Source organism: Bombina bombina, chromosome 4 (assembly GCF_027579735.1).
Source record: "Bombina bombina isolate aBomBom1 chromosome 4, aBomBom1.pri, whole genome shotgun sequence".
Classification (NCBI taxonomy): domain Eukaryota; kingdom Metazoa; phylum Chordata; class Amphibia; order Anura; family Bombinatoridae; genus Bombina; species Bombina bombina.
Window position 1 is genome coordinate 405,383,763 of NC_069502.1, and position 25,431 is coordinate 405,409,193.

At 41.3% G+C, this 25,431-nt stretch overlaps 1 protein-coding gene across 1 annotated transcript in view; it reads right to left on the reverse strand.

The window, feature by feature from the left end:
• DLG1 (discs large MAGUK scaffold protein 1) overlaps window positions 1–25,431 on the reverse strand; it is a gene marked incomplete in the record, with an annotated part of 930,518 nt that overhangs the window by 865,777 nt on the left and 39,310 nt on the right. Inside the window, 1 exon segment of the mRNA XM_053710194.1 lies at window positions 8,253–8,419. Coding sequence (XP_053566169.1) covers window positions 8,253–8,419 — 167 coding nt within the window.

Consider the following 25,431-nt stretch of genomic DNA (forward strand, 5'->3'; position numbering starts at 1 on the left):
TAAGAGACTGCACACTGTTCCCCCAACTGAAGTTAATTGCTCTCAACAGTCCTGTGTGGAACAGCCATGGATTTTAGTTACGGTGCTAAAATCATTTTCCTCATACAAACAGAAATCTTCATCTCTTTTCTGTTTCTGAGTAAATAGTACATACCAGCACTATTTTAAAATAACAAACTCTTGATTGAATAATAAAAACTACAGTTAAACACTAAAAAACTCTAAGCCATCTCCGTGGAGATGTTGCCTGTACAACGGCAAAGAGAATGACTGGGGTAGGCGGAGCCTAGGAGGGATCATGTGACCAGCTTTGCTGGGCTCTTTGCCATTTCCTGTTGGGGAGGAGAATATCCCACAAGTAAGGATGACGCCGTGGACCGGACACACCTATGTTGGAGAAAGTCTCGTTTTAGAGGAAGTGACCAAAGGTTAAATTAATTCTGCAATTTTATATCCATGCTCCTATATATAACATATATAACAGGCTTGAGAGAATGAGAAACAGAGTGAATAATTATAAAAAGATTTAACTCATTTAAAAAAAATAATGCGCAACAAAAGTTCTCAAGCGTTTTCTGAGAGCACTGAATGAGCTGGAGGCGGATTTTATGCTAAAAAAGGCGGAACATTTTGGCCCAAAAAAATGTAGAAAAATGATAGCGCGTCGTGCATGACTTAAATAGCGTCATCACATGCGTGTTTGCACGCAAATTTTAAAAAACGGTTTGAAAAAAAACAGAGGTAAGAAAATGAATTGCTGTGCAAAATCTCACTGAAATACTGACTCAAGGCATGTATATAAACAATATAACTTCTACTTAACCCTTACATGACAGGGTCAATTTGTCTACAAGCTTTCTGATGTAGACAAATTGAAATCCCACAATCGTGCACGCGATCACAAGATTTCAGTTATGGGATCGGGTCAGGGGGCATCCCTATGATGCTAGGCACACCCTCCAGACCACGATCGCATACAGGAAGCGTTGTTGGCTTCAGGACAGCCAAACGGCTAGGGCGTTCTATTCTGTCCTAACGGCGCTAAAGCCCAGCGCGATTAAGACGGAATAGAACGCCATAATAGCATTATGTTAAGGTTAAAAGTGCCCACCCAATCCATAGCTAAGAGTGACTTATATTAATAAAAAGTATATATTTACCATGTAAGACACCCATCCACATATAGCAGACAGCCAAACTAGTAATGAAACATATCAGCAGCGGTAATGGAACAAGAGTATATTGTCAATCTATAAAAGGAAGGCAGCAGTTGAATCCGTGCTACCAATTTACAGAGAGCCTTATAAATAGCTTTCCGATAGGCAAAAACATGGTATCATCAAGCAATACTCCCTTCACATCCCTTAGACAAACACTGTACTTAGAGAGGAACTGGGCTTCAATATGCTTAGAAGCGTCTTTCACAGAAGAAATCAAGCACATCATGCTTCACCACCTCCTAAGGACGCAAAGTTTTTAAAACTGAGGTATGAGTGAGGAGGTAGGTGTATTTATAGGCATTTGAGGTGTGGAAAACTTTGCCCCCTCCTGGTAGGAATGTATATCCCATCAGTAACTAGCTTGTGGACCCTTGCCACTTATATGAAAGAAACTGGAATTGGTATTTGTGAATTGGGATGTGTAGATTGTCATAAATTGACCCACTTGTACCAGTGGCAAAATTGTTTGTGTCTCCATCTTGAAAGAAGGAACACAAATTTGTTCGGGGACTTTAAATCCAGAATGGGACGATATGAGTTCTCCTTTTTTGGAACAATAAAGAGGTTGAAATAAAAACCTCTTCCCTGTTGAGAGACTGGGACTGGTGGTATTACTCCCAAATTCTCTAAATCCGGAACACATTGAAAAAAAGGCAGCTGCCTTTTGAGGCTTGTTCGGAACATGAAACAGATTAAACCGTTCCCAGGGAGGCCTGGTGTGAAATCCTATGTGGTAACCCTGGGAAATAATGTTGAGAACCCAGATATCCTTAACTGATCTGCTCCAGGCTGCCTGAAATCGAATCAATCTGCCCCTACCAGAGAATTCTCTGGAAAGGGGGCCGTCCCTTCATGCAGACTTGCAAGAGGTAGGTTTTTTTGACTGTTTTACTCTTGGACCAGGAGGATCCTGGTTTTAAAGATGTTTTGGAGGAGTCAAACCTTTGTTTGGAAGAGGACTTCTGATCTCCGGCAGAGCATAAAGGTACGAAAACGATTAGTCTGTTTAAATCTTCCCTTAGACTTCTTGTCCTGAGAAAGGGATAGTAAAGTCCAAATTAAACTTTCATGATTCAGAAAGGGCATGTGATTTTAAACAACTTTCTAATTTACTATTATCCTTAAATTTGCTTTGTTCTCTTGTTATTCTTAGTTGAAAGCTAAACCTAGGTAGGCTAATATGCTAATTTCTAAGCCCTTGAAGGCCACCACTCATCTGAATGCCTTTGACAGTTTTTCACACCTAGAGGGCGTTAGTTCATGTGTTTCATATAGATAACACTGTGCTCATGCACGTTAAGTCAGCACTAATTGCCTGAAATGCAAGTCTGTCAAAAGATCTGAGTTAAGGAGGCAGTCAGCAGAAGCTTAGATACAAGATCATTATCACAGAGGTAAAAAGTATATTTCTATAACAGTGTTGGTTATGCAAAACTGGGGAATATTGAATAAGGGATTATCTATCTTTTTAAACAATAACTTTTTTTGTGTTTACTATCCCTAACTCTGATCCGAAAAGCAATTTACCCTTAAAGGGAATTGACAAAAAAAAAAGTCTATGCTTAGAGACCATATCAGCAGACCAGGATTTAAGCCATAAAACTCTCCTTAACAGGATAGCAATGAACATATTTTTTACATACATTTTAATAATGTCAAAAACTGCATCACAAATAAAATCATTTAACATCTTAAATATTTTAATGCAGTTACTGACATCTTCAGATGACTTCAGGAAGCATCTGAGAAACAGAATCACACCACAAGGAAGCTGTAGCAGCTACACAAGTGACTGCAAGTACTGGTCTGAGTTGTTGCTGACTGAGAAAATAATTTTCTTAGTAAAGACTCTGATTTTCGGTTCATTGGATCCCTAAATGAGGAATAATCCTCCATGGGAATATAGTTGTACGCTTTGCTAGAGTTAAAATAGCTCTGTCTACTTTAGGAACCACCTCCCAGACAGATTATTTTCTGCAAGAGGCTATATCTTTTTGAATCTGTTAGGAGTAAAAGTAATTTATTCATTAGAAATATAATTTGTCACCAAGTCTGGAGCTTCAAATGCCTGGGGAGCCTTTAGCAGAGCTTTGGAAATCTGGTTTAATTTACAGGTTTTGAAATTTCTTGACTCTGTTCTGACATTTCTAGGGTGTTCAGAACTTCCTGTAGAAGGAAACAGATATGATCCACTCTAAATCTGAAAGTTGACTCAGGCTCTGTTTCAGTTACCAGTTCAGGGTCATCTGCGGAGATTTCATCCTCAGAGGACTCAGAAAAGGATAAAGATAAATGCTCAGTTCCCTGAGAATAACAGGGAGTACGAGACCAATTTCCAGATTTACTTTTGCGCTTCCTTGGTCTGGGAATTGCCGCTTACAGCTCTAGCAGAGTCTTTTGTAAAGTGTCTTTAAACTCAGGTGAAAAAACTAAAATTAATGCTTACCTGATAAATAATTTTCTATCCTGGCATGGAGAGTCTATAAATCCATTCAAATTACTAGTGCGAATTCATCTCCAGGCTACCAGGAGGAGGCAAAGAACACCCCAGCAAAGCTGTTAAGTATCCCTCCCACTTCCCATAATCCCCAGTCATTCAGCCGAGGGAATACGGAAAGGAACTGCAGGGGTATAGAAGTGCCTTGAGATTAGAAAAACAATAATAGTCTGTCTTGAATTTAGACAAGGGCGGGTCGTGGACTCTCCATGCCAGGAAAGAAAAGAATTTATCAGGTAAGCATACATTTTGTTTTCTTTCCAATGGCATGGAGAGTCCACAAATCCATTCTAATTACTAGTGGGAACCAATACCCAAGCTAGAGGACACAGAATGGAAAGGGAGGGAGAGACAAAGCAGGCAGACCTAAACGAAAGGCACCTATCTCCCAAAGGAAAAACCTCAGATAAGGTAAAAACATCGAAATTGAAAGATTTAGAAAAGGAAAGTAATGGAGGACCAAGTGGCCTCCTTGCAAATTTAATCCATAGAAGCCTTGTTTAAAAAGGCCCAGGAAGAAGAAACAGCCCAAGTGGAATGAGTTGTAATCCTCTAAGGAGGATGCTGCCCAGTTGACTCATATGCCAACCGAATGACACTCCTCAATCAAAAGACGTGGTGAAGACAACTTGCTGAAGTTCAAACTGAGCATCAGAATGGGGAAGAAAAAGGATTTAAGGGACTTTGAACATGGCATGGTTGTTGGTGCCAGACGGAAAGGTCTGAGTATTTAAAAAACTGCTGATCTACTGGGATTTTCACGCACAACCATCTCTAGGGTTTATAGAGAATGGTCCGAAAAGAGAGAAAATATCCAGTGAGTGGCAGTTGTGTGGACGAAAATGCCTTGTTGATGTCAGAGGAGAATGGGTAGACTGTTTCAAGATGATAGAAAGGCAACAGTAACTCAAATAACCACTCGTTACAACCAAGGTATGCAGAATACCATCTCTGAATGCACAACACGCCGAACCTTGAAGCAGATGGGCTACAGCAGCAGCAGACTACACCGGGTGCCACTCCTATCAGCTAAGAACAGGAAACTGAGCATACAAATCAAACAGGCTCACCAAAATTGGACAATAGAAGATTGGAAAAACGTTGCCTGGTCTGATGAGTCTCGATTTCAGCTGCGACATTCAGATGGCAGGGTCAGAATTTGGCGTAAACAGCATAAAAGCATGGATCCACCCTGCCTTGTATCAAAGGTGGTGGTGTAAAGGTATGGGGATATTTTCTTGGCAAACTTTGGGCAAGATAATGCACCATGTCACAAAGCTCAAATCATCTCAAACTGGTTTCTTGAACATGACAATGAGTTCACTGTACTCCAATGGCCTCCACAGTCACCAGATCTCAATCTAATAGAGCACCTTTGGGATGTGGTGGAACGGGAGATTCACATCATGGATGTGCAGCAGACAAATCTGAAGCAACTGGGTGATGCTATCATGTCAATATGGACCAAAATGTCTGAGGAATGTTTTCCAACACTTTTTTAAATCTATGCCACAAAGAATTAAGGCAGTACTGAAGGCAAAAGGGGATCCAACCCGGCACTAGCTAGGTGTACCTAATAAATATATATATATATATATATATATATATATATATATATATATATATATATATATATATATATATATATATATATATATATATATATATATATATATATATATATATATATATATATATAAAAGAGAAATACTTATATGTGAATAAATTGAGCATATTCTGTTATGTGAAGTACATTGGAATGTGTCAGGTTAGCGCACATGAGAATATGCAATCGGGTTTGTGCGAGAGTGGGGTGTTAGGTTTTTTAAAAAAAAAAAAAATTATCCATTAACTTCTATGGGGGAATATGTAAATGAGGACACAATATTCTAACTTCGGCTTTTTGTGCTCGTCGGGTTAGCGCATGAGTGAAAACAGTTTACTTACTCAACAAATACGAGCGCAACCAGGTGCGCACAAACAGCTTACTTCTAGCGCAATTAACACTCGAGCGGGAGCATTTATTAGCGCTTCACTTGTAATCCAGCCCTTAATGTATCAAGTCAACCAAAAACAAGCTGTGCATATTTTAAATGTTAAACTCTATTCCCCTACTAATGCAGACTCTGCTCATTTTGCTGCAAGATTTTGGCAAATTAGACTGCAGGCCAAAAAGTCAGAGGATGTAGAACCCAACACCTTAATAGAGGTTAATAGGAGGATTTCTATTAAAGGAAAGAGCTCCAGCAATGGCAAAATGGGGTGTTGCTTTAAAAAAATAATTGGAGCAGAGTACTAGACTAGAGACTGCTGAATTAAGAGGAGAATCTATTAAAATATTAAAAATACAACAAATATTTTAAATTCACGTCCTATAAAAACACTACTCAAAGAAGGCTAAAAAATGATTACCTTGTATCTAAGCCTCTGCAGACTGCCCCTTACCGCTGTGCTTTTTACAAACTTGCATTTCAGCCAATTAGTGCTGACTCAAATAACTCCACGGGAGTGAGCACAATGTTATCTATATAGCACACAAGATAAGAGGCGGTATTTAGCATGAGTCTACCTATGTTTAGCCTTCAACAAAGAATACTAAGAGAACAAAGCAAATCTGAAAGTTGTATAGAATCGCATGAAAGTTTAATTTTCCCTTTAATACATTGCTACCATGGCCATTTAGCAGGTGGAACCTTACACATAGTATTAAATATCAGCGTTAGGAAAAAATATATTTAATTTTAAATTCCAAAATACTAATTAACCACATAAAAAAAAAAAAAACTGTAATGCTACCAGTTGTCATCAAGAGCTGATAATTAGTTGGACAGAATCCTACTATACTGAATGTTATAAAATAAGTGTCATGTGGTCACAGAACAAATACACCTGATGCTTAAAATGTCTTGGAAAGCTTATCAAAACCACTATAAAATAAACACCACTGAGCTTTTAAAGCAAGTTGAAAAATCATCAAGGCTGATAAAACACCCCCCAGAAAAACATATACTCAGCTTTTTATGACTCTGAAGCCCATCCATTAAAAATGACCATGCAATAGGGTTTGTTTTCAGAGAAGTAAGCTAGTCATAACTAAAGCAGCTAAGCAGTTAATGAATTCCACAGTAATTACTGTATGATCACTCCTAATAAAAAAAAAGAAAAAGAGAGAGAGCAAAAGAGAGAGAGAGAGCGAAAGAGAGAGAGAGAGCGAAAGAGAGAGAGAGAGCGAAAGAAAGAGAAAGAGAAAGAGAAAGAGAAAAAGAGCGAAAGAAAGAGAAAGAGAAAAAGAGAGAAAGAGAAAAAGAGAGAAAGAGAAAAAGAGAGAAAGAGAAAAAGAGCATGAAAAAAGAGCGAGAGAAAAGAAAGAGAAAGAGATGCACTGCCGTCTTCTTCCTGATTCGTAAACGGCACAAATGCACTTACCTACTAATAACACATTACCAGCTTTTAGCATTGATGTCTAGTGAAGTCTTAATATTAATTAAAATGTGTAGATTGTATCTAATGCCAGTATTTTAAAGAGCCTTTCCACCAAAAAATGGAATCTACATGGATGCATTTCAGTTTTAAATAGCATTTTTGTATTATACATGTAATAGCAAAAATGCTTCTAATAAAAGCTATAGCGGTTTCAAAAGTGTATTTAAGTATGCACCGTGCACCAGCATTTTAAACACCGCACTTGCTTACAGAGCCTAAGGTGCTTCTGACATCTGGTAATGACTCAATGTGTTAATTGCTGACATGATACAAGTCCCACTGTTGCTCTGAGCAGCTCCAGTTATTATAAAAAAAAAAAAAAAAAAAAAAAAAAAAAAAAAAAACTAGTGCACTGAGAATATCTATGAATGCTTCACATGCACGTGCAGAAAAAAATGTTAACACTAAAACAGTGATAACTTTTACTAGAAGCATTTTTGCCATTACATGTATATTGTAAATATGTTTCTATTCAAAGATGCAATTCATCCATGTGCATTTACATTTTGCCTGGAATGTCCCTTTAAGGTGTATGGCTTGTAACTAGTGGGTAGCACAGTGTGATGGAAACAGTTTTGAGGAAAGATTAGGTTGACCTGCAACATTGCCTAACTTTAAATTTTTACAAAGACACTTGTTAAAAAAAAAACATAAACCTTGTGTAAATAAACAAATGAATCAGTGAATATATCCTAAAAAGACATGAAACCTATATATTTTTTTCTTTTATGACACAGAGCATATATTTTTAAACAACTTAATTTACATTGAAGGAGCAGCAATTCACTACTGGGAGCTAGCTGACCACATTTGTAAGCCAATGGAAAGAAGCATATATGTGCAACCATCAATCAGCAGATAGCTCCCAGTTCTAGAGGCTACCTAGGTATGCTTTTTCACCAAATAAAATCAAGAGACTAGAGCTAAGCAAATAAGATAACAAAAGTTAATTGGAAAGTTGTTTAAAATGTTATGCTCTGCCTGAATCATGAAAGAAAAAAATGTGGGTTTCATATCCCTTTAACACAAGGAGACAAAAATAAGAAGCTTACCTCACTCTGACTGAGGTTGCTGGGCAGGATTTCTGAATTTACAGTTGTGCTTGGAAGGCAGGAAAAATCCCATGTATTGACAGCTGGCTGTACTGGTTCGGAAAGCTTTGAATTGTCAATACATTTGGGATTATCCAATAAGGTCACTTCATAAAATTCTTGTATATCTGAAAAAACAAAACAAAAAATTGGCACATGCTACTTTAATGATACAAAAAATTTAAACAAAACAGCATTTGAAAATAGTTAAGAATAGGCATATTTAACAAGTAGAAGCGCTTAATCAGGAACAGACAATAACTCAATAGCTTGTTCTCTGGCAAACTGCCACCCCACAAAAGCTATTTTTTGCCTAATTGTGCTTTTACAGAGGAGAACTTTGCTGAAGCATAACAATCTAATCCCCCCTATACAGGTCAGTCCAGCCCAGAAATACCAGGGAATCCTCCTCTGAACAAGGAACATGGCAATCCCAGTTCTCCTCTGTGAAAGCACAATTGGGCAAAAAAACAGAATTTATGTTTACCTGATAAATTTCTTTCTCCAACGGTGTGTCCGGTCCACGGCTTCATCCATACTTGTGGGATATTCTCTTCCCCTACAGGAAATGGCAAAGAGAGCACACAGCAAGAGCTGTCCCCATATAGCCCCCCCTCTGGCTCCGCCCCCCAGTCATTCGACCGACGGTTAGGAGAAAAAGGAGAAACTATAGGGTGCCGTGGTGACTAGTGTATAAAGAAAGAAATTTTTCAAACCTGATTAAAAACCAGGGCGGGCCATGGACCGGACACACCGTTGGAGAAAGAAATTTATCAGGTAAACAAATTCTGTTTTCTCCAACATTGGTGTGTCCGGTCCACGGCTTCATCCTTACTTGTGGGAACCAATACCAAAGCTTTAGGACACGGATGAAGGGAGGGAGCAAATCAGGTTACCTAAACAGAAGGCACCACAGCTTGCAAAACCTGTCTCCCAAAAACAGCCTCCGAAGAAGCATAAGTATCGAATTTGTAAAATTTGGCAAAAGTATGCAGAGAAGACCAAGTCGCTGCCTTACATATCTGATCAACAGAAGCCACGTTCTTGAAGGCCCATGTAGAAGCCACAGCTCTAGTAGAATGAGCTGTAATTCTATCAGGAGGCTGCCGCCCGGCAGTCTCATAAGCCAATCGGATGATGCTTTTCAGCCAAAAAGAAAGAGAGGTAGCAGTAGCTTTCTGCCCTCTCCTCTTACCAGAATACACGACAAACAAGGATGAAGTTTGTCTGAAATCCTTTGTTGCTTCTAAATAGAATTTCAAAGCACGGACCACATCTAGGTTGTGTAACAAACGTTCCTTCTTCAAAACTGGATTCGGACATAGGGAAGGAACAACTATTTCCTGGTTAATATTCCTGTTGGAAACTACTTTTGGAAGAAAACCAGGTTTGGTACGTAAAACTACCTTATCTGCATGACATACCAGATAGGGAGGAGTACACTGTAAAGCAGATAATTCAGAAACTCTTCTAGCAGAAGAAATAGCAACTAAAAACAGAACTTTCCAAGATAGTAACTTAATATCTATGGAATGCAAAGGTTCAAACGGAACCCCTTGAAGAACTGAAAGAACTAAATTTAGACTCCATGGAGGAGTTAAAGGTCTGTAGACAGGCTTGATTCGGACTAAAGCCTATACAAACACCTGTATATCTGGCACTGCTGCCAGACGTTTGTGCAACAAAACAGACAGAGCAGATATCTGTCCTTTTAGAGAACTAGCTGACAAACCTTTATCCAAACCCTCTTGGAGAAAGAAAAGTATCCTCGGAATTTTAATTTTACTCCAAGAGTATCCCTTGGAGTCGCACCAACAGATCTTATGGAAAATTTTCCTAGTCACAGGCTTCCTGGCCTAAATCAGAGTATCTATAATCGAATCTGAAAACCCACGCTTAGATAGAATCAAGCGTTCAATTTCCAAGCAGTCAGTTGCAGAGAGACTAGATTTGGATGTTCGAATGGACCTTGTACTAGAAGATCCTGTCTCAAAGGTAGCTTCCATGGTGGAGCCGATGACATATTTACCAGGTCTGCATACCAAGTCCTGCGTGGCCACGCAGGAGCTATCAGAATCACAGAGGCCTTCTCCTGTTTTATCCTGGCTACAAGCCTGGGAAGGAGAGGGAACGGTGGAAACACATAAGCTAGATTGAACGACCAAGGCGCCACCAATGCATCCACTAGTATCGCCTTGGGATCCCTGGATCTGGACCCGTATCGAGGAACCTTGTAGTTCTGACGAGACGCCATCAGATCCATATCTGGAGTGCCCCATAGTTGAGTTAACTGGGCAAAGACCTCCGGGTGGAATTCCCACTCCCCCGGATGGAAAGTCTGACTCCTCAAATAATCCGCCTCCCAGTTGTCTACTCCTTGGATGTGAATTGCAGATAGATGGCAGGAGTGATCCTCCGCCCATTTGATGATCTTGGATACCTCTCTCATCGCCAAGGAACTCTTTGTTCCCCCCTGATGATTGATGTACGCTACAGTCGTCATGTTGTCCGACTGAAATCTTATGAATCCGGCCTCCGCTAGTTGAGGCCAAGCCAGGAGCGCATTGAATATCGCTCTCAGTTCCAAAATGTTTATCGGGAGAAGAAACTCTTCCCGAGACCATAGACCCTGAGCTTTCAGGGAGTCCCAGACCGCGCCCCAGCCTAAGAGACTGGTGTCGATCGTGACGATGACCCACTCTGGTCTGCGGAAACTCATTCCCTGAGACAGGTGATCCTGAGTCAAACACCAGCGGAGTGAGTCTCTGGTTACCTGGTCTACTTGAATCTGGGGAGACAAGTCTGCATAATCCCCATTCCACTGTTTGAGCATGCACAGTTGCAATGGTCTTAGATGAATTCGAGCAAAAGGAACCACGTCCATTGCTGCAACCATTAATCCTATTACCTCCATGCACTGAGCTATGGCAGGCTGAGGAATAGATTGAAGAACTTGACAAGCGTTTAGAAGCTTTAACTTTCTGACCTCCGTCAGAAATATTTTCATTTTTACAGAATCTATTATTGTTCCCAGAAAAGGAACCCTTGTGGACGGGGACAGGGAACTCTTTTCTATGTTCACCTTCCACCCGTGAGACCTGAGAAAGGCTAATACAATGTCTGTATGAGCCCTTGCTTTGGAAAGAAACGACGCTTGGATAAGAATGTCGTCTAGGTAAGGTGCTACAGCAATGCCCCTCGGCCTTAGCACCGCTAGAAGGGACCCTAGAACTTTTGTGAAAATTCTGGGAGCAGTGGCTAAACCGAATGGAAGAGCCACGAACTGATAATGTTTGTCCAGAAAGGCGAACCTCAGGAACTGATGATGATCTTTGTGGATAGGAATATGCAGGTACGCATCCTTTAAGTCCACAGTAGTCATATATTGACCCTCCTGGATTATTGGTAAAATCGTCCGAATGGTTTCCATTTTGAATGATGGAACTCTGAGGAATTTGTTTAGAATTTTTAAATCCAGAATTGGTCTGAAGGTTCCCTCTTTTTTGGGAACTACGAACAGGTTTGAGTAAAAACCCAGGCCTTGTTCCGCTGTTGGAACTGGGTGTATCACTCCCATCTTTAATAGGTCTCCTACGCAATGTAAGAATGCCTGTCTCTTTATCTGGTCTGAAGATAAGCGAGACATGTGGAACCTTCCTCTTGGAGGAAGTTCCTTGAACTCTAGAAGATACCCCTGAGAGACTATTTCTAGTGCCCAGGGATCCGGAACATCTCTTGCCCAAGCCTGAGCAAAGAGAGAAAGTCTGCCCCCTACTAGATCCGGTCCCGGATCGGGGGCTACCCCTTCATGCTGTCTTGGTAGCAGCAGCAGGCTTCTTGGCCTGTTTACCCTTGTTCCAGCCTTGCAATGGTTTCTTGTCTAGAGGCTGCAGAGTTAGGATTTGGTCCGTTCCTGAAATTGCGAAAGGAATGAAAATTAGATTTGTTCTTAGCCTTGAAAGGCTTATCCTGTGGGAGGGCATGGCCCTTACCACCAGTAATATCAGAAATAATCTCTTTCAATTCCGGCCCAAAAAGGGTCTTACCCTTGAAAGGAATATTAAGCAATTTAGTTTTGGACGACACATCCGCCGACCAAGATTTTAGCCAAAGCGCTCTGCGCGCCACTATAGCAAAACCTGAATTTTTCGCCGCTAACTTAGCCAATTGGAAAGCGGCATCCAAGATAAAGGAATTAGCCAACTTTAGTGCGTGAATTCTGTCCATGACTTCATCATATGGAGTCTCCTTTTGGAGCGAATTTTCTAGTTCCTCGAACCAAAAAGACGCTGCCGTGGTGACAGGAATAATGCGCGAAATTGGTTGAAGAAGGAAACCTTGCTGGACAAATATCTTTTTTAGCAATCCTTCCAATTTTTTATCCATAGGATCTTTGAAAGCGCAACTGTCCTCAATAGGAATAGTTGTGCGCTTGGCTAGCGTTGAAACTGCCCCCTCAACCTTAGGAACCGTTTGCCATGCGTCCCTTCTGGGGTCGACAATGGGGAACATTTTCTTGAATATAGGAGGTGGAACAAAAGGTATACCTGGCCTTTCCCACTCCTTAGTCACTATGTCCGCCACCCTCTTGGGTATCGGAAAGGCATCAGCGTGCACTGGGACCCCTAAGAATTTGTCAAATTTTGCACAGCTTCTCTGGAATTACCAAAGAATCACAATCATCGAGCGTAGTTAGCACCTCCTTAAGCAGGGCGCGGAGATGTTCCAACTTAAATTTAAATGCCACGATATCAGGTTCTGCCTGCTGAGAAACTTTTCCTGAATCAGAAACTTCCCCTTCAGACAGACCCTCCCTCACTGCCAATTCAGATTGATGTGAGAGTACAACAGATAAGTTATCGTCAGCGCCAACTTGCTCATCCTCTGTTTAAAACTGAGCAATCACGCTTTCTAGGAAATGATGGCAGTTTGGATAATAAATTTGCTATAGAATTATCCATTACTGCAGTTAATTGCTGCATAGTAACAAGCATTGGCGTGCTAGATGTACTAGGTATCGCCTGCACGGGCAAAACTGGTGTTGACACAGAAGGAGAGGATGAGGAACTATCCCCACTATCTTCATCTTGGGCAATTCTATTAAATGTGACATCACTGTCCTGACTTTGTTTGGACGCCCTGGCACATTTTGCACAAATAGTTAAAGGGGGAACCACCTTGGCCTCTATACACACAGAACATATGCTATCTGAAGGTACAGACATGTTAGACATAATTTGGCAGGCTAATAATGCAAGAAAAACGTTTTTAAACAAAACCGTTACTGTCCCTTTAAATAATAAAAAGGCACCCTTTATTTCTGCAAGTTTGAAAAACTATGAAGGCAATATCCGAATTTTAAAAAATTTGCACCCCAGAGTCCTAATGCCTTGAAAGTATTGCACACCAAGTTTCAAGACTTTAACCCTTAAAATGAGCAAACCGGAGCCATTTGTTCAAATCAACAATCTTAACACACTACAATCACTGCCACAGCCTTGCTGCGGCTTTTTACCTTCCCTGAGAGTTATTTACCACTAAAGTAAACCTTCCTGAGTCCGTTTTTTGAGCCACAGGACCCCTCACATGAAGCTGCATGCACTGCCTTGGAAGAAAACTGCGCAATTGAGGCGCGAAAATGGGGCCTCCTTCCTCTGAGTGAAGGGGCCTTTCTGACTGGAATAGTAGTCTAACCAACTGCCAGGCGAAAAAAACGTTCCCAAAGTGTTTTTAATTACACAAACACACTCTAAATGCCATATAAATATGATATAAACCAATCGACTTAGCCCACAATAGTGTCAACCAGTATAGAGCCCATTTATAAGCCTTAATCTGTTATGAGTCTAAGAAAATGGCTTACTTATCCCTTAAGGGAAAAACTGACAGTCTTCTAGAATTAACATGTCTTGTTAGAAATATGACTGATCATACCTGAAGCAGATAAGCCTGCAAACTGTTCCCCCCAACTGAAGTTCTCTGGTTTCAACAGCCCTGCGTGGGAACAGTAATGGATTTTAGTTACTAGTGCTAAAATCATATTCCTCTTTAACAGAAATCTTCTTAATTTTCTGTTGTAGAGTAAATAGTACAAACCGGCACTATTTTAAAATAACAAACTCTTGATAGAAGAATAAAAAACTATAACTAACACCACATACTCTTTACCATCCCCGTGGAGATGCTACTTGTTCAGAGCGGCAAAGAGAATGACTGGGGGGCGGAGCCAGAGGGGGGGGCTATATGGACAGCTCTTGCTGTGTGCTCACTTTGCAATTTCCTGTAGGGGAAGAGAATATCCCACAAGTAAGGATGAAGCCGTGGACCAGACACACCAATGTTGGAGAAAGGCTGTTGCCAGGTAGCACTTTGCTAGAGAACAAGCTATTGCGTGTTCCTGGTTGAGCACTTCTATTTGTTGTTAATATGTAAAATATGACTCTTGTAAGTCTCCCTAAGTGTCACAGGGGAAACCAGAAGTGGACTGCAATGACAATGTGCCTAGAGGGATATGGCTGCAACTCACTGACGAGGCCCAAAGAATACGGAAATTATAGTCTGGGATTACCATGTTCCTCATTCAGAGGAGGATTGCCAGGTATTTCAGTTCAATTGCCTGTTTCTGAAGAGGGTGTCAGAGGAGCAATTATGTTGATGTCTCGGGTATTGTCCTACAGGGACACCCATAATCTGTGATCTAGGGCGATGGCTAGTTGCCTCCAATAATGTATTAGTCGCAGTAGGTTTGCAATACACATATACACACAGATATATATATAGATATATAGATAGATAGATAGATAGATAGATAGATAGATAGATAGATATATAGATAGATATATATAGATAGATATATATATATAGATAGATATATAGATAGATATATAGATAGATATATAGATAGATATATAGATAGAGATATATACCCCCAAGGAAAGATGAGCACAATTTTTTTTTCAGCTGCCAAGGTGTACTTTTAAAATCACATCCAAAGTTCCATCAAAGAAAAGGCACTCACTGGTCTTTGTAAAAAATAACGTTTAATTCATCATATTGTTAAAAAGACATAACGTTTCGGTGTGTAGTCACACCTTTGTCAAATGTCAAAATTGAGCCCCAAATCACGGACCCAAAAAGCATATAACATTACATACCTCCACCTGTCTTATATACTGTCCCTAATCACCCATTAAAATCGTCAGTTCCACCGTATTGGCTCGTGGTGGCATCATCATGCAACGGTAACAGCGTGATAAGTCATCGCCAATCGGCTTACACTCTGTTGCCTTGTTAACATATACACATAGGTAAACCTACTCCTACCATCATGTATAGGAATTACATAAGTGCAATCAGTGCTTAACATATACAATAACCTAAGTACTATGTTATCATGGTGAAATAAGACTCCATGTAAACCACATCCGCAAATAATGTGGCTATATCCTTAGTAGCCATAACTTGTACAACGTACCTATATTATGGCATAACGCAATCATCATAAGTACAAAGGACAAGACACAATGTCATAAGAGTCCATATGAATCATAACCATACATAACGTGGCATAATCAGCAATGATCCTCAAGCACTCATATGAAGCACTCATATCATCCCACTACAAAGAAGATAATTGTTACCAATATAGATTGCTAAAATCATATTCAACACATATCACAAGAAATACATGGAAACAAAATATTAGCAATTGCATTCACACAGAGCAACCATCCAGCATGATGTTACTCAAAGTACTATTATTATTGATGAAAAACCATACACCATCCCAAATCACTCTTACACCCTCTTCGTACCTCCAGGAATATAGGTAGAAACCCATGGGTACCCACTAGAACGTGCATCCATGCGGATCCCCTTGGGTGATGATATTCTGCCTTATAATTCGTAAGTCCAGTTGTTAATCATTTGGTATAAAATGGTGCAAAGACCAGGAAAGTATTCAGTCCTTTCGGTTTCAGGGTGTCCAAGGTGTGGATCAACTTAGTTTCCATTTGCAAAAGCCTTTTAGCTCTATTACCACCTCTAACAAGTGGGGGGACATGATCAATTAACATAAATCTAAGACTTGAGATGCCATGGTTGTGTCTGGCAAAGTGACGCGCCACTGGTTGTTCCGAGTCTGCATTGCTGAGTGCCTCCCGGATAGCACAACGATGATTGGCCATCCTATCTCTAAAACTCGTCACCGTTTTTCCAATGTAAACCAGAGAGCATGGACAGATTAACATGTACACAACATCTGTACTTGTACATGTTAACCTGTGGCGAATGGTGTAATGTTTATTGGTATGGGGGTGTTGGAATGTTTGCCCCCTCATCATGCTGTTGCATGTTATACAGCTTCCACACGAATAGCAGCCATTTTTTGAGGTTTTTAACCACGTATCTTTGTTATAGCATTACCTGGATCCGTGTTTACCAACAAATCCCTCAGGTTATCTGCTCTTCGATATACCATTCGCAGTGGCTTCATTCTTTGAAATGGAAGAGTTGGATCTGATTCGAGGAGGGATCAATGTTGTTGCACCGACTTCCTCAGTCTTCCACTCATGGGGGTATATGTGGTGAAAAAAATTAATTGTTAATTATCCACGATAGATTCCCTCCGCTTGTCTTCCATTGGCACACCCAGTAACCTTTCCTTGGTTGTTTGCACCATTTCACTGTCGTAGCCTCTTGTTACTAAATTTGTTCTCCATTTCTGTCAACTGTTTTATCATAGTGGGTACCTCACTATTGTTACGGATAACCCGCGTAAGTTGAGAGGTGACAATCCCCGTTTTTTGATGTCTGGGATGGAAGCTCCTGGCTTCCAATAAGGAGTTACGGTCGGTTGGTTTCGTGTATAATGACATACCAAAGGAGCAACCATTAGAGGCATCCACTTTGTATATGTTTAGATCCAAAAAGGGTATCACAGTTTCACTGTACTCCAACTTAAATCTTATGTGACAGTCCATTGAGTTCAAACATGACACCCACTGTTCCAACTCAATTGTTGATGTCTCGGGTACTGTCCTACAGGGATACTCATAATCTGTGATCTAGGTTGATGGCTAGTTGCCTCCAATAATGTATTAGTCACAGTAGGTTTGCGATACACATACATACATATTAGGGTTGCACGATTAATCGCATATGCGATTTAAAACCGCGATTAATTGCCGCGATTTTAAAATCGCAAGGAGTCATGATTTTTTCCTACATAAAAAAACAGAATTTATGCTTACCTGATAAATTACTTTCTCCAACGGTGTGTCCGGTCCACGGCGTCATCCTTACTTGTGGGAATATCTCTTCCCCAACAGGAAATGGCAAAGAGTCCCAGCAAAGCTGGCCATATAGTCCCTCCTAGGCTCCGCCCACCCCAGTCATTCGACCGACGGACAGGAGGGAAAATATAGGAGAAACCATATGGTACCGTGGTGACTGTAGTTAGAGAAAATAATTCATCAGACCTGATTAAAAAACCAGGGCGGGCAGTGGACCAGACACACCGTTGGAGAAAGTAATTTATCAGGTAAGCATAAATTCTGTTTTCTCCAACATTGGTGTGTCCAGTCCACGGCGTCATCCTTACTTGTGGGAACCAATACCAAAGCTTTAGGACACGGATGAAGGGAGGGAGCAAATCAGGTTACCTAAACGGAAGGCACCACGGCTTGCAAAACCTTTCTCCCAAAAATAGCCTCCGAAGAAGCAAAAGTATCAAATTTGTAAAATTTGGCAAAAGTGTGCAGTGAAGACCAAGTCGCTGCCTTACATATCTGATCAACAGAAGCCTCGTTCTTGAAGGCCCATGTGGAAGCCACAGCCCTAGTGGAGTGAGCTGTGATCCTTTCAGGAGGCTGCCGTCCGGCAGTCTCGTAAGCCAATCTGATGATGCTTTTAAGCCAAAAGGAAAGAGAGGTAGAAGTCGCTTTTTGACCTCTCCTTTTACCAGAATAGACGACAAACAGAGAAGATGTTTGTCTGAAATCTTTTGTAGCTTCTAAATAGTATTTTAGAGCACGGACTACGTCCAAATTGTGTAACAAACGTTCCTTCTTTGAAACTGGATTCGGACACAAAGAAGGTACAACTATCTCCTGGTTAATATTTTTGTTAGAAACAACCTTTGGAAGGAAACCAGGCTTAGTACGCAAAACCACCTTATCTGCATGGAACACCAGATAGGGCGGAGAACACTGCAGAGCAGATAACTCTGAAACTCTTCTAGCAGAAGAAATAGCAACCAAAAACAAAACTTTCCAAGATAGTAACTTAATATCTATGGAATGTAAAGGTTCAAACGGAACCCCTTGAAGAACTGAAAGAACTAGATTTAAACTCCAGGGAGGAGTCAAAGGTCTGTAAACAGGCTTGATCCTAACCAGAGCCTGAACAAATGCTTGAACATCTGGCATAGCTGCCAATCGTTTGTGTAGTAAGACAGATAAAGCAGAAATCTGTCCCTTTAGAGAACTCGCAGATAATCCTTTATCCAAACCTTCTTGTAAAAAGGAAAGAATCTTAGGAATTTTTACCTTATTCCAAGGGAATCCCTTGGATTCACACCAGCAGATATATCTTTTCCATATTTTATGGTAAATCTTTCTAGTTACCGGTTTTCTGGCCTGACCCAGAGTATCAATCACCGAATTTGAAAACCCACGCTTTGATAGAATCAAGCGTTCAATCTCCAAGCAGTCAGCTGGAGGGAGACCAGATTTGGATGTTCGAATGGACCCTGAACAAGAAGGTCCTGTCTCAAAGGTAGCTTCCATGGTGGAGCCGATGACATATTCACCAGGTCTGCATACCAAGTCCTGCGTGGCCACGCAGGAGCTATCAAGATCACCGAGACCCTCTCCTGTTTGATCCTGGCTACCAGCCTGGGAATGAGAGGAAACGGTGGGAACACATAAGCTAGGTTGAAGGTCCAAGGCGCTACTAGTGCATCCACTAGAGTCGCCTTGGGATCCCTGGATCTGGACCCGTAGCAAAGAACCTTGAAGTTCTGACGAGACGCCATCAGATCCATGTCTGGAATGCCCCATAATTGAGTCAACTGGGCAAAAATCTCCGGGTGGAGTTACCACTCCCCCGGATGGAATGTCTGACGACTCAGATAATCCGCTTCCCAGTTTTCCACACCTGGGATGTGGATCGCAGTCTTGGGCAATTTCATTATTTGTGGCAGCACTGTCCTTACTTTGTTTGGACGCTATGGCACAATTATCACACAATTTTGAAGGGGGAGACACATTGGCTTTCATACATATAGAACATAGCTTATCTGAAGGCACAGACATGTTAAACAGGCTTGAACTTGTCAATAAAGCACAAAAACCGTTTTAAAACAAAACCGTTACTGTCTCTTTAAATTTTAAACAGAGCACACTTTATTACTTAATATGTGAAAATATATGAAGGAATTGTTCAAAATTTACCAAAATTTCACCACAGTGTCTTAAAGCATTAAAAGTATTGCGCACCAATTTTCAGAGCTTTAACCCTTAAAATAACGAAACCGGAGCCGGTTACAGATTTAACCCCTATACAGTCCCAGCTACAGCCTTTGCTGTGACTTTACCAAGCCCAGAGGGGAATACGATACCAAATGACGCCTTCTAGGAACTTTTCCAACTACTCTGGTCCTCACACATGCATCTGCATGTCTTGCACTCAAAAACAACTGCGCAGTAATGGCGCGAAAATGAGGCTCAGCCTACAACTGGGAAGGCCCTTCCTGACTGGAAAAGGTGTCTAACATAGTGCCTGACGTTAAAAAACGTTCCCCAAGTTTATAAGTGTGAATTATCAGCATAAACATGTATAAAATGTCCAAATAAAGCAATCGATTTAGCCCATAAAAGTGTCACCAGTTTTATAGCCCATATTAAGCCCTTTATTCTGTTTGAGACTAAGAAAATGGCTTACCGGTCCCCATGAGGGGAAATGACAGCCTTCCAGCATTACACAGTCTTGTTAGAAATATGGCTAGTCATACCTTAAGCAGAAAAGTCTGCTAACTGTTTCCCCCAACTGAAGTTACTTCATCTCAACAGTCCTATGTGGAAACAGCAATCGATTTTAGTTACTGTCTGCTAAAATCATCTTCCTCTCACAAACAGAACTCTTCATCTTTTTCTGTTTCAGAGTAAATAGTACATACCAGCACTATTTTAAAATAACAAACTCTTGATAGTAGAATAAAAAAACTACAACTAAACACCACATACTCTTAACCATCTCCGTGGAGATGTTGCCTGTGCAACGGCAAAGAGAATGACTGGGGTGGGCGGAGCCTAGGAGGGACTATATGGCCAGCTTTGCTGGGACTCTTTGCCATTTCCTGTTGGGGAAGAGATATTCCCACAAGTAAGGATGACGCCGTGGACCGGACACACCAATGTTGGAGAAATTCCTTTAGAAGTGGTAATGCATTGATTTATTTGTGATTTCTTGCAAACCAGCTCCATCTAGTGGTTGCTTTTAGCACACATTTGTAAAATGGCTCTTTTACTTTCACTTTCTGTTCTCATAAGCAGCCGATCAATCTAGAAATATAAAAGCAGAGCCCATGCTGGAATTAAGAGCAGAGAAAGCCACTTACTTATATTTCCCCCTAGGGACGTCTGCAGTCTGAAACTTAGGGTATGTAAACATTATGGAACCTCCCACACAATCTCCTGCTCTCTGAGAAGCAGCTTAAATACATAGCAGATGCAGTTAACCCCACGGCTCCCAAAAAGGCTAAAACTGCAGTCCCCTCTGCTGCTGGGTTAACTTAACTGCATCTACAATGTATTTTATATCAGCAAGGCACATAATTTCTGAAAGTAGCAGCCCCCCACCCCTACTGCTATATGCCTGTAATGGATTTCTGGACAGGAGCAGGGCTCATTTTTAGTCAAATTAAAAAGTTTAAAAAAGAAGAAAAAAAAAAATATAATATATATATGCCTGGGGATCTATATATATATATATATATATATATATATATATATATATATATATATATATATATATATATATATATATATATATATATATATATATATATATATATATATATACACATACACACATTTTATTTATTATACTTTATTTATTAAGCGCCAACATATTCCGCAGCGCTGTCCATGTATACAATTCATTTAGATAAAACAATACAAGACTTGTAAGATACAGGACAAAATTTACAAACACATACAGGAGGGATTGAGGGCCCTATTCCCGTGGGGAACTTACAATCTAGAAGGGTAGGAGGTTGAGAAACAGGAGGTGAGGACTGCAAGATTGAGAAGGATTGTTAATACAGAGTTAGATGAGGGAAATGTTTAGGCAAGTGAAATGAATTTATTATTGAGTTGGGTGGTAGGCTTCTCTGAACAGAAAAGTCTTCAGGGAGCATTTAAAGGAAGAAAGATTAGGGCAAAGTCTGACAGCATGAGGGAGAGTGTTCCAGAGGGTAGGTGCTGCATGACAGAAGTCCTGCAGTCTAGCATGAGAGAAGGTGATAGTTGCGGATGCAAGGAGCAGGTCATTGTTGGATCTTAGTGGACGGGCTGGAGTATACTTGTGTATTAGAGAGGATAGGTAGAGGGGAGCGGCGTTGGTGAGAGTTTTGTATGTAAGGGTTAGAATTTTGAATTTAATTCTGCTGTGAATGGGGAGCCAATGAAGGGACTCACAGAGAGGTGCAGCAGATACAGATCGACGGGAAAGGTGGATCAGCCTGGCAGAGGCATTTAGGATGGATTGAAGGGGGGAGAGGCGGGAAAGAGGAAGGCCAGCGAGTAGGTTATTGCAGTAGTCAAGTCGGGAGATAACAAGGGAGTGGATAATTTGCTTTGTGGTGTCAGCGCTCAGAAAAGGGCGAATTTTGGAAATATTGCGTAGATGATTGCGGCAGGATGTAGAAAGCAATTGGATATGGGGGACGAAGGATAGGTTTGAGTCAAGTGTGACTCCTAGGCAGCGGACTTGGGGCGATGGGGAAATGGTGATGCCGTCAACAGGGATAGAGAAGTCAGCGTAGAGCTTGAGGGGGGGGATAAGAAGGAGCTCAGTCTTGGACATGTTAATCTTTAGGTGGTGAGAGGCCATCCAGGAAAAAATACCAGATAAGCAGTTGCTGACATGAGAGAGAGAGAGGACAGAGGGAGAGAGAGCAGGGGTGGAGAGGTAGATCTGGGTGTCATCAGCATAGAGGTGATATTTGAAGCCATAACTGTTGATAAGTTTACCCAGCGAAGAAGTATAGATGGAGAAGAGTAGAGGACCCAGAACAGATCCTTGAGGTACTCCAACAGACAGAGGTATAGGAGAGGAGGAGTCGCCGGCAAATGACACAGAAAAAGACCTGTGAGAAAGATAGGAGTGAATCCAGGAAAGAGCAGTGTCACAGAGGCCAAAAGAGCTAAGGGTCTGTAGGAGGAGGGGGTGGTCAACTATGTCGAAGGCAGCTGAGAGGTCAAGTAAGATGAGTATAGAGTAGTGGACAATATTTTTAGCAGAGAAGATCGTTTGTGACCTTGGTAAGGGCAGTCTCAGTTGAGTGTTTTGGGCGGAATCCGGATTGCAGTGGGTCAAGCAAGGAGTTGGCGGACAGGAAGTGGGTTAGGCGATTGTAAAGTAGTTTTTCAAGGAGTTTTGATGTTAGTGGAAGCAGTGATATGGGGCGATAGCTTTCAGGAGAATTAGGGTCGGGGGTTTTTTTGAGTATGGGAGTGACTTTTGCGTGTTTGAAAGAAGATGGGAATGAGCCAGTAGAGAGATAGGTTGAAGATGTGGGTAAGAGCAGGAGTGAGGGTGGAAGATAGGGAGGGTATTAGATGGGAAGGGATAGGGTCGAGTGGGCAGGTAGTGAGGCATATTGTAAGGAATAAACTTCATTCTCAGTGGTTGGATGGAAGTTACAGAGGGTGGCAGAAGGAGTAATTGGGCCTGTTGTTGGAGTATTGCAGGTTGGTGTTGGGATGTTGCTTCGGATAGTATGTGTTTTGTTTAAAAAGTAGTCTGCCAGGTCTTGAGCACTAAAGACAGGCGGGGGAGGTGGAGCAGGTGGGTAGAGGAGAGAGTTAAAGGTGGAGAAGAGTCATTTAGGGTTCGAGGAAAGTGTAGATATGAGAGAAGAGAAGTAAGTTTGCTTGGCTAAGTGAAGGGCGAAAGTGTATGAACGAAGAATAAAAACTTATATAGTGTATGAAATCGGGTTCAGAGCGAGTTTTCCTCCAGACACGCTCAGCAGTACGGGAGCATTTTTGCAAATAGCCTGTTTGCTGAGCATGCCAGGGCTGTAACTGACGGCGTGGTGTTTTGCGCAGCTGGGGAGGGGAAAATGTGTCTAATGCAGAGGAGAGAGTTTTGTTATAGTGGGCTGTAGCAAGATCAGGGCAGGTTATAGTGGAGGTGTGAGGTAGGAGATTTTGAATGATTTTTGAAAATTGGAGCGGATCCACAGCATGTGTATTTCTACAGGTGCGGGGGCGGGATGGAGAAGTGGGTTTAGCTGTTGCATTAATATTATAGGTGACCAGGTGATGGTCTGAAATGAGAAAAGGGCGACAGGTGGTGTCAGATATAGAGCAGAGGTAGGAAAATACCAGGTCGATGGAGTGTCCATCACGGTGAGTCGGGAATAGGGTGGATTGTGAGAGACGGAGGATGTGAGTGAAAGAAGTTTAGAGGCAGCAGGGGCAGATGGGTTGTCAATGGGAATGTTGAAGTCCCCAAGAATTAGGGTTGGTATATTTGAGGAGAGAAAGTGAGGAAGCCAGGCAGCGAAGTTGTCAAAGAATTGGGAGGTTGGTCCAGGAGGGCGATAGATGACTGCCACTTTTAGGGATAGGGGGGAGAACAGGCAAATACAGTGGACTTCAAAGGAGGAGAAGGAAAGAGATGTGATTGGAGGTAGGTATTGATAAGTGCAGGAGAGGGAGAGCAGGATGCCAACACCGCCGCCACGTTTCTCACCTTGCCTAGGGGTATGGCTAAAGTGAAGACCACCGTGTGTGAGAGCAGCAATGGAAACAGTGTCAGAAGGAGATAGCCAGGTTTCTGTAATTGCTAAAATGATGAAAGCATTTGATATAAACAGGTCATTAATTGCTGTAAGTTTGTTGCAGACAGAGCGAGAGTTCCATAGTGCGCAGGTGAAAGGAGTGTATGTGTGTGGGATGCATTGGATGTTAATAAGGTTATGTGTGTTGCTTTTATTAAAGTTTCCATATGGAGTGTGAGATTGGGTAATGGTGGGAATGTGGGTGGGACCAGGATTTGGAGAGATGTCACCTGATGCTAATAGCATCAAGATGGAAAGTAAGAGTAGGTGAGAATGAGATTTATAGCAGTGGGGGCATTTCTGTGAGGTGGTGCAGTTTAGTGACATATATTTTAAAATAGAAAGTAGTTCATGAGAGCTAAGGTATGGAGAGGAAAGGAGAGAGGGGCCTATATAAACTGCATGCGGAGAAGGGTAAGAAGGGTATGAGCATTTGAGCCTGCTTGTGGAATAGACATGAGACTGTTAACCTCTTAAGGACATATGACGGAATTTTTCCGTCATAAAACAATTGAGCAAACTGAAAGCTGTGTCCTTAAAGGGTTAAAAGACAAAGCAGTCCTGAAAACATAGCAGAATTTCAAGTGCAAAAGAGTTTTTGAATTAAAATATTTTGCTTGCCTCAAATCTTCTTCAAATCTTGTTCAATTCTTGTCTAATTCTCAGTGCTGTCACTTAAAGATGGTCACACAGGGTTTTAAAGGGACATACCAGGAGTTAAAAAAAAAACAGTGTTTAAATCCAGCAAAGACACAGGGTTTTAAAGGGACATACCAGGAGTTAAAAAAAAACATAATTTATGCTTGCCTGATAAATTCCTTTCTCCTGTGGTGTAGTCAGTCCACGGGTCATCCATTACTTATGGAATATATCTCTTCCTAACAGGAAACTGCAAGAGAATTACCCAGCAGAGCTGCTATATAGCTCCTCCCCTCACATATCATACTCAGTCATTCGACCAAAGCAGACGAGAAAGGAGGAACCATAGGGTACAGTGGTGACTGGAGTTTAATTAAAATTTAGACCTGCCGTAAAAACAGGGCGGGCCGTGGACTGACTACACCACAG